This window comes from Channa argus, chromosome 5 (assembly GCF_033026475.1).
Source record: "Channa argus isolate prfri chromosome 5, Channa argus male v1.0, whole genome shotgun sequence".
NCBI classification, from domain to species: domain Eukaryota; kingdom Metazoa; phylum Chordata; class Actinopteri; order Anabantiformes; family Channidae; genus Channa; species Channa argus.
The window spans coordinates 12,337,753-12,347,516 of NC_090201.1; the positions used below are offsets into that span (position 1 = coordinate 12,337,753).

Consider the following 9,764-nt stretch of genomic DNA (forward strand, 5'->3'; position numbering starts at 1 on the left):
ATTCAGCGTAAAAGCTATAACGACCTATGAATGGACGAAACCATTTATTTTTTTGGGGGGGGGGGGGGGGCGCATTTTTGTTTAAAGCATTTCAATCCATGTCTGAGAAACTGGTGAGATGTATGAGAGGAAAACAAGTGGACACATAAAGGGAAATGTGGCAAATGTAACACCCCCCTCAGTGAACTCAAACAACATTTGCAAGAGAGGTCCATCATCAAAACCCTCCACACAAACCCACTTTATGTATTACAAGGTCCTAAATAATTATTTAGTTACTTGTGTTTCTCCAGAGTGGTAAACTGGAGTGTGTTGGTTGTGGAACTCAAAAAATGTTTTTCCAAAACATTTGTCACTCATTTAACATTCAATTTTCACCAAATAATATTTTAATTTGCAAATGAGTTTAGAAAGCTACACCTCCTACTCAGCTGCAGCTGGAGGAGTCTGGTTAGGCTAAATCACAGATGACTGTTTAAGACTCCTCTGATGTTAATACAGGGGAGGTGTGCAAATTAACACCAAAACAAAAAACAAAAACAAACAATAACCATGGTATTTCTTATTATTGTGCATAAACCAGCTGTACATTTTCATTAAATTTCCTATAAACCTGTGACTTTGACATTTTGAAAGCTGAACCACAACCAGTTTGAAGTTTGAACCTGTGTTCAAGAAGACACAAGTTGACACATCCTGGACCTCATAAATGTCATAATATTAATTATCAATTAATTAATTACAATCTGCCAAAAGCCACCGAGATCCCGGATGGATGGATAGTCATCTAAGCTCTGCTTTCTCAGAGTGAAATTCTTTCATAACTTTTTTTTCTGATGTGTTCTGTGCTTGGGGACATTCATACAAAATTGCATGTCTTGGCTTAATAATTTCCATAACATTACAGCTGGCAAAAAATTACACTTAACAAGAGGAGGGAACTTGATGAATATTAATATTTACTGAACAGAACAGTAAAATATTTCAGTAATGATCCGAACAGCATCATAGATACATGCAGCACGGAGCATGTTTTTAAACTGCTGCTTTTTTAAACACACTGCAAAACTAAATAACACCAGTAAAAACATTTTTTTAAATTGTCACATTTAAATGGAGCTCAAGTTTGCTTTAGTAATTTGGAATTAGCATAATTTCTAATTCTACTGATTTTACTGTCAGTTAGCTGTGACAAATGTTTTCAAAAGGTCAAAATCAAGTGTGTGGTTACTCATCCAAAAGGGGCAGCATAAATCTATTCTGTGGTCTTTTCAAAGGAGGCCAGTATTTCAAAATGTCAAGGTGTCACCTTTCAATTTTAAAGTGAATTAAATCCAGCAGTTAAATTTGAACCTGTGCTGTGATTACAATGTATTGTCATTTCTGGCCTGTAAAACAGCACGCTGTTATCATCTGAGTTAAAATAAAACGTTTTGAATTTTAAATTGTGGTTCTTAAAAAACAAAAACAAAAAAAAAGCGTAACCCAATCTGAGAGGGTCGTAATTGGAGATGTGGTAATAACCACACAAATATCACCATTAGTTCAAGAATGACCTATTATGAATGAGTATTTGAGTTTTCAGGGCCAAATCTTGCTAAAGTAATTACTTTGACAGCATCTAAACTTTTAAAAAAGATCTTTAATACGTAACAATAAAACCAGTAAGAATTTATAACGTTTTTGAGGAGTCTGTTTGGAATAATATAAAGAACCTGGTGCAAATGCTTTCTGTCTTACTGGATCTCTAACACAGGAGCATGACTGCATGTGACTAAGCCATGTCTAATAACGTTTTTTTTTTTTTTTTTTTTTTTAAACCTCATCTGCATGTCTGCTACCAGACAACACCACAATGATGATGACATTGATTTAACTGTATAAAAACTAGCCAATCTCAGGTTGGCTCACCAATACAAACATGGCTACTGCACAAAAGTTTCCAAAATTTGCTGCTGTTTTTTTTTTGTTTTTAATTTAGTGTTCAGATGTGTTTGGGCTTGATTGGGTTGGATTCATTCTTTTATGAAATACAGTGGGTGCAGATCTGGATAGATCCACATACCAATGATGTGAAGCTGCCGAGATATCTATCTTCTTCATGACAAGTATATTGATTCAGTCCAACTGAGACCAACCCCCTCCAAATGACTGAAGTCAACATTTTAAATTAACTGTGTACAAAAAATGAACAACAAAAGTGAGAGAACTGAGGTGTTACATTTCAGTTGAATAAACCATGCATTACAGAATTTGGCAGTTAATTATGAAAGGAAAATATTTTGTTACAGCAACCTGGTGCGGATTTTCAAGGCTACAGTCGTCTAAAAAGACCAACACAAAAATAAAGTGAAATGAGAAATAGAGCACCATCACTGCCACCTCTTCAGCTCTCCTTCAATACTCATATTAAGTTCCAAGGCTTGTCTTCATGATCTCTCTCCTCTGGCTGATCTGAATACAGCCTTACCCACATGAATCTTCTCTGTGTCAGATCTTGTCATGCCAACAGGCAGGCAAGAGATCAACATGGCCATTATATATTGTGTCCCTGTGGTAATATGTTCTTACATTGAGAAGCCACAAGACTTCACCTCTGGAAGGGCTTTCGGACCTTCTTCCTCCTTCTGGGTGGTTTTCCACTTTCAGCCCACGTCTCGCTCGACTCTGGCCGGTGACCCCCCGGCATATAGTAACCTGTCTGGCCTGGGGAAGAAGAGAATGGGGGTGCTGCAGCACCAGGTGGATGATGATGAGGTGGACCTGAAGTGAAGAAGCCCCCATTGACAGCCATGTCATTTGCAGGTCCTCCTTTGAAAATGCGGTTGAAGAAGTCCTGCAAGTCGGCAGGGTTGGTTCCACCTGTGGCATGTTCTGAGGGTGTCCTGAAGAGAAAAGTTTAAAAGTTTAGAGATTATTTGCACTGGAGACTTAAATGTAATGAAACGGCTTTTTTAAGAGGTAATGTTGTAATAGTCAATAAAACATGTTAAAAAGCATTTGCTTGCCCAATGTGTGTTGCTACATACTCTCCTACCGGTCTTCATTTAAAAAGTGTTTGGGGATTGTACAGAGCATAAGTCAGTTACATTTTAAAGCACTAAGAGCTGAATAGTCTAAATCCATCACAGAAACCCACCAAAAAACTAAAATAAAGTTTACGGGGTGCGTTTTGAAAGAGAAATGACCATGAAGTGATAAATTTTCATCAGTTATAACTGAAATTTGAAACACTGTTTACAACATATGAACACAATAAATGACTGTCAACTGGCATCAAAGCTGTGATATCTCATTGAATTATTGATGGTTTAAAAATAAAGGGTAGATTAATATTTTGATAACACCATTACAAGATCAATGCCCAACACAAGAAGGGACCCCTCCAACACTATACACAGCAAGATCCTGGTAAAATTTGACTTTTAGTTATACAGTATGAGGAGATATTTTGTCAGCAGAAACCCAAAAATATTGACATAGGAAAGACATTCTACAGTCATATATACAGTCAAGTTAGGAATATTCGGCTTTTGGGTGAAATTTCAGAACGCACCTAACCTTTACGGGTGAACTTATTTTGACCTTCCTTAAACTTTTGAATGCACGTGTCTCACTGTTCAATGTTTCAGCACTTCTCTTGTTCTCTAACAAGGTAATTAACTGCAAAAAAAACAACATATCCATGAATCACATGTTCTGGTTCAATGACAGTTTGCATTTAAACAGTCCTCCTCATCATGCTGTTCACATTTTGAGAGACGATAACTAATAATTCACTATAATTCAAGGTTATTGAGACATGGACAGTTTTTGTTGTTAGATTTTGTTTCAATTTTAGTTTGTGATAAAGAAATTATCACAAGTAATTTTTAAATGCCCTACTTTTATGATAAAATATGACTGTAGAATGAACTTTTTACATTTTCCATAAATTTCACCCAAAAGTCAAAAATCCCTAACTTTTTGCGAGTAATGTATGTTTACATACTGGTACATTGTAAAAAAGGAAGCTGTTGTGTAAAGAAAGGGGGTAAAAATTTTGGTTTTGTAACAACCCTAAAACTTATATATATTATATAACAATATTCAAAGCACCACATGCCTAAAATAAGACACAGACATGGCACTGTTGAAGTCAAGACAAGTCAAAGAATGAAAAACCTTCCGTCAGATAAAACATTATGAATACATCATAAGCAAACAGTAAACAACAAAGATTAGGAGAGGATGAAACAGCTGCACTTCTTGTGTTCCTGTTAGCTCAAATAGTGTATGTATGTCTAATTTTACACCAGCTTTACCTGGGGGGACTTACCTGTGTCGTGTGGCATTGCTGCTGTTCTTTGAACCAAAGGAGATGTGATAGGGCACACGGTGTGTGTCAGGAGAAATGCCTATTCTTTGACAACCCGCCCACTCTGAAAATTCACACCATCACAACAGGTCACAGATAGAAAAATACTTTTAAAAATACTTTTCTTTAACCCTTTAGAGGTATCAAGAAGTGCATTAAATATACAGTATGTGCTCGTGTAAACTAAAGAAATAGTGGTGAGCTGGGCAAATAATCCTTGATTAAAAAAAATGTTTACCTGTAATATCATAAACCTTGCCATCCATACAGGCCAAGTATGTAATGCGTAGACCCAACATGCTGGACTCAGCCCACAGGTCGCCTTCCTCAGCACTATGGCTACGATTACATTCAGCACAGAACCTGGCCTCAGCGGGTTCACGATCCATCTCGAACCGCCTGCACAAATAGGTCAAAAAGGAAACAAGTCTGTGGTCAAAGTCTGCTACACAAGACACGAATCAGCTTTGTGTAATGCACAGTGTTAAACTTTAGAATGAGGGGATGTTTCATGCAGTTACAAGGTGGTGTTGAGCATGTAGCAACCTACTTATGTTTGCCTTCACACTTGGTGCACATCATGGTGTTCATGGCTTCCTTCAGGTCATCCTGCAGTTTAGTGAGGAACTCATTCATGGACTTTGACAGCTCAGTTGCTGCCATTCGCTTTCTGTGTGGCAATAAAAGAGAATGGTTGTGTTACAACAATAAAAGAATTTCCATCTACTATTACTGGTTGGCATCAGGTCAAAGTGCAGGAAATGCATTTTCTTTAAACTTAAGAGCACTTCAAATAATGCAAGGACTGCAACCACTGATGGGGACCTTTACCCAACAGTTTTTAATAAATATTTCATATAACAGAGCCACTCGTCCGATATTAAAACTTTACAACAGCAGAAATATTAATGATCGTTGTATCAGTGTACCAAAGAATATATTAAAAAAACACATTTGCAAATATGCTAAACGTTTTGCTTTTGTCCTGTGATAACCATTTTCTGTGTACTCACAACTCATACTCTCGTCGAGTCTCTGGATTACTGACAATATCCCAGGCAGCTCTCAGTACTTTGAACGCCTCTCCAGCTCGTGGGTGTTTGTTCTTGTCTGGATGGACCTGAAAGAGGAAGAACAGAGAAAAGGGTTGCATAAATATACAGAAAAATTTGAGCCACATATGCAGTTTATTAGTCATTATTACAGTCATAGAGCCACAACCTGGTGGTTGTGGTGAACAGGTGTCTGCACTTAAAAACTTTAATGCTGTTGACGAGTGTTAGAACAAACAGTGTATAAGACATTATTGTGTATATGGCTGTGTAGCTGCAAACACGTTAGAATGACCCCTGTCCACCTCAACATTAAAGTACCAGGTGGTATTATTGTTATGGCTGATCTGTATAAACACATTTCACTATTTACTTGGCTATGGCATTTCATACAAACCTGGACAGCCAGCTGTCTGTACGCCTTTTTCAGCTCAGCCTCTGTGGCGTGCACCTCAACACCAAGCACTGTAAAGGGGTCAAGCTCATCCTCTGGCACCTCAGCCAAAGCCAACAGTCTCTCTAGCTCCTGGCCTGGCTGGCCTCTCCCTGGTCGGCTGGGTGACTCTGGTGTGGACGGTGGTAAATGGCCATCTCTCCTGAATTGGTTTCGGACTCTCTCAAACACGTACACCACACTCTTACAAAATCGTGACTCCTGAAAAGCTGTCCAACAGCGTTTTCCTCTCTCTCCACCAAGTTGGACTAAAACACCTTTTGCCCACTGGGACCCGAGAATAACCAAAGCACAGCAAAGTCCAAAAAAAGATAAGGCAGCTGTCTTTACCCACTTCACTGACCAAACGGTTTTATCTACCAGATCTGCTCCTGTACATTTAGTCCAATTTAGAATCCGACTAGCATCTGCCTTCATCCCTGGAATATCTGTGACTTTTACAAGGATTTGCTGCCCAAAGTTGTAAAGTTTCACCCCTCCAGCCTCTACACCAACTCCACAATTATGAGTTAATGTAACAATAATCTCAATCATCATGTGGATACAGGAGATGCACCAGAAGCTGAGAGATTCTGACAACATCTCCTTGAAAGCTAAGACAAGCTGTTTGCCTGTCCGCCTGCGGCTTCGGTTCTGCTGATGGTGGTGTTGATTACGTCTGCGGGCCTGCTTGTGCCGGCCACCGCTTGACATAACATTTCCTTTTTGCATAGAAGCAAAAGAACTTTGACTGCTCTGCTCTGAAACTAAACCAGTACTCCTCAGTTTGCACCGCCTTCCACTTCCTATGTTCCTCCAACCGGACTCTCCATTCATGTGCTGCTCCTTTGCAGCTTCATCCTCTGTTTGATTTATAACTGGCGAATGCTCCTGATCTGCATTGCTGTCATGCTCATACCTATCTGAAGCCAGTTCGGTATCCTCTTTGGTCTCTGTAGACCCACAATACTCTGATTCACCAATTTCAGAATCTTGTGGAGATACTGGGTTTGACTGGTCCTGAGATTTGAGATAGCCTGTTTTGTCCTCCTGCTGGCAGTCATCGGTCTGTCTGGCCTCCCACTGATTAGATGTGCTTACTGTAGTGTAATCACCATCAGGAGTTTCCTCGTCAGTGTCTGCAACACTGTCCCTCTCCTTCTCAGCTGCTTCCTTCTCCATCTTCCTTACAGCTGTTTGACTGAAGTACAATGAGTATGGAAACTCATGGAAGTTGGTATCCTAGACCCAGAATCTGTAGCAACATTTTCCTCAGACTCCCAAACAGACACGGGGTCCTGAGGCTCAGGCTCTGATCTTCAATATCTGCAACCACTTGCAGGGTTCAAAGGCCTCACAGATCACATTGTATGCAGTAGCCTGGTACCTGAAAATCAACATACTGAAGCATAAATTAGGAGTACTTTATATTACATCAAAACAGGAGCAGTATAGATGGGCAAACAGTAGTTTCTCAGCTGTAAGAGATTTTGCCTAAATTTATACACCCCAGTAGTTATTATTTTAATTTTTATGGTTGTAATTAGATACTGTGGGAAAAATAAATGCACTGGAAACAAAAACACCACCAAAACACCAAAACACCACCCAAACATAAATCAGTGTGAGGATTTGCAGTTTTTTCTCTGTTTTAAATCTATTTAGGTTTTGGATTTTTCATAGGATAGCTTTTAGGAGCATTACCTGGTAGACACTATTTTTACCCATTTAACAGACTGAAAATTACATATTTTTTAAATATACCATTTGGTCTTGAAAACAATCTCACCACCCAAAGATAATGGTTTTGAGTTATTTTTTTGTATGCATGCATAACATAGATGTTACTTTTTTTTTAGAGAGAGAAATTGTGAATGTGTTTACTATACTTCATTCTTTGCAGCTACTACTAACAGTCCATTTTTATCACAATTACACTTACATAGATTCAGAATTCATCACGACAATAAAAGGCGCTGTTCCTAAACAAGGTTGTGTTGTTCGTCACTTCAGTTAGCCAAAAACGACCTACAAAAAAACGAGTCACAGATATCTAACCATTTGGAAAACATAAAAAGCGAAAAAAGCAGCCATTAGAAAGTGGCCAGTCCTGAATTGGGGACTGCGTGTCTCATAAAGCTCATGTTAATTTAACTCTGAAAACAACAACAAATGTTTTAAATGTGGCTAATGTTAACAGCCAGTCAAGCTGTTAGCATGAGGAAAGAGCCAGCCAACAGGATGACAGACATGCACTACAGGGGCTAAAATTAGCTTGCCTTTTGACTGGCTAACCTGCCAGTATTTCCACTAAATATGGTCTCAAATGATGAGAAAGCGACATGACAGCAGCTAAAGGTTAACGCATTTAGTGTTACATAGCAAACAGTCCACCGAGCAGCTAACTGTTAGCTAATAACAGTATAACGAGCTGACTAGCTAATATTAACGCCTGCTTCCCCTTCCTGTGGAGCTAGACGAGTAAACTAAGGCAAGTTTTGTACGCCGGAAAACTCCCACACGTAAAATAAACTATACTGCATCCTGCAATCATACAAACTAGATGTCATATATACCTCTCAGATAAGTGTGTAACCTTGTTTGTTAACAGACAGCCAAGTGTTCGTGTTGTTTTTTTTTTTCCACAGCCAATTCTTCTTCTACTGCTCTTTCCTACTTTCTTGCAATTTCCTCCTCCGCCCCATCTTCTTCTTCTGCAATCGTTTCTATCGGCAAACACAACGGCAAACGACCGCTACTGCCACCTATTGTTTTCGGGGCACAGCTGATAATTAGTAACCAGCTTCAACACAGCATGAATATTTAGTTAGTCCAGTAAACCGTATTACTTACTAATTTCAGTCTGATCACTATACCACATACAGGATGTTAATACCCATTACCCCTTTACTATTTAGAATATTACAGACCCCTGGACACCAACGAGTAAAAGGCCCCTCAATCCTCCTAAGGTACTCATACCTTGCAGTTATTTTTTCATTTGAAATGGTTGTGCATCTCTGCATGGTCATTTTGTTTTTCTGTGGTAATTTTGTTATTGTGTGTGGTTTTGTGGTTCTTCTGTCTCTCTTTGTAGATGCTTGATTGACTTCCCAACAAGAAATGTTAATTTTACTTTACATACCTGAAACAGAACCTCTCGGCCAGAGACCCTCGAGCCCTTTGGACATCTAGATGTGAGGTTGGTAGACCTGTTCAGTAATCCATCCTATACCTTAAAATAAACACCCTTTAGTAAACAACACAAGTCCACATAATTTAGATTAGACCCTGTGTTTAATGTTAAGGGGTATTTTTTTTAAAGGACCGATGGATGCAATGAGAGAGGACATGAAGTTAGTTGGTGTGAGAGATGAGGATGCAGAGGACAGGGTTAGATCGAGGCACATGATTTTCTGTGGTGACCCCTGAAAGGGAACAGCCGAAAGGAAAAGAAGAGGAAGATTCTAACTATCAGTATACACCAATCAGGCATATTAAGGGCAAGATAAAACATTAGAACCCTTCTTCATTTAATGCACACCAGTACAACTCTACTTCGACCTTAATAATAAACACATAGATTTATCACCTCTCTGACAGAATTTATCAGAAGAAATTGTAAGCTTGTAAAAGTAGAATTCATGGCAGAGCCACTGTATTGTATTGCATAAAATCGCACACATGGTCATAATCTTATGCCTGATCTGTGTAAGTCAGGCTCCAAATCTACTGTTCCCACGGCTAGTAACCAAGTGCCCACACCCAAATCAGCCATGCAGTATGTCTGACTCTACATTGCAAATTCTCTTGAGGCACAGAATATGACTTCAACCAGTTAATGAGACTCAATACTTTCCCTCATCGTCCAGCAGGATGATTCAGACACCAATCATCCAATCAACAAATCAGTCTCTTGGTT

The 9,764-nt window shown here is 39.0% G+C and overlaps 1 protein-coding gene across 3 annotated transcripts; it reads right to left on the reverse strand.

The window, feature by feature from the left end:
* Positions 1-61: 61 nt before the first annotated feature.
* On the reverse strand, positions 62-8,554 carry dnajc14 (DnaJ (Hsp40) homolog, subfamily C, member 14). Of its 3 annotated transcripts, XM_067503298.1 has the most exons (8): positions 8,419-8,548; positions 7,785-7,870; positions 5,807-7,229; positions 5,371-5,477; positions 4,908-5,027; positions 4,596-4,756; positions 4,319-4,421; positions 62-2,885 (listed from the first exon to the last, which is right to left on the reverse strand). In XM_067503298.1, the coding sequence occupies exons 3-8, from the start codon at positions 7,022-7,024 to the stop codon at positions 2,591-2,593; spliced, it is 2,004 nt and encodes a 667-aa protein (XP_067359399.1). In that variant the 5' UTR covers positions 7,025-7,229; positions 7,785-7,870; positions 8,419-8,548; the 3' UTR covers positions 62-2,590. The 3 variants fall into 3 exon arrangements, with proteins under 3 accessions (XP_067359399.1, XP_067359398.1, XP_067359401.1); XM_067503297.1 differs by lacking the exon at positions 7,785-7,870 and having other exon boundaries at positions 8,419-8,554; XM_067503300.1 differs by lacking the exon at positions 7,785-7,870 and having other exon boundaries at positions 5,807-7,244; positions 8,419-8,514.
* Between the last annotated feature and the right edge of the window lie 1,210 nt (positions 8,555-9,764).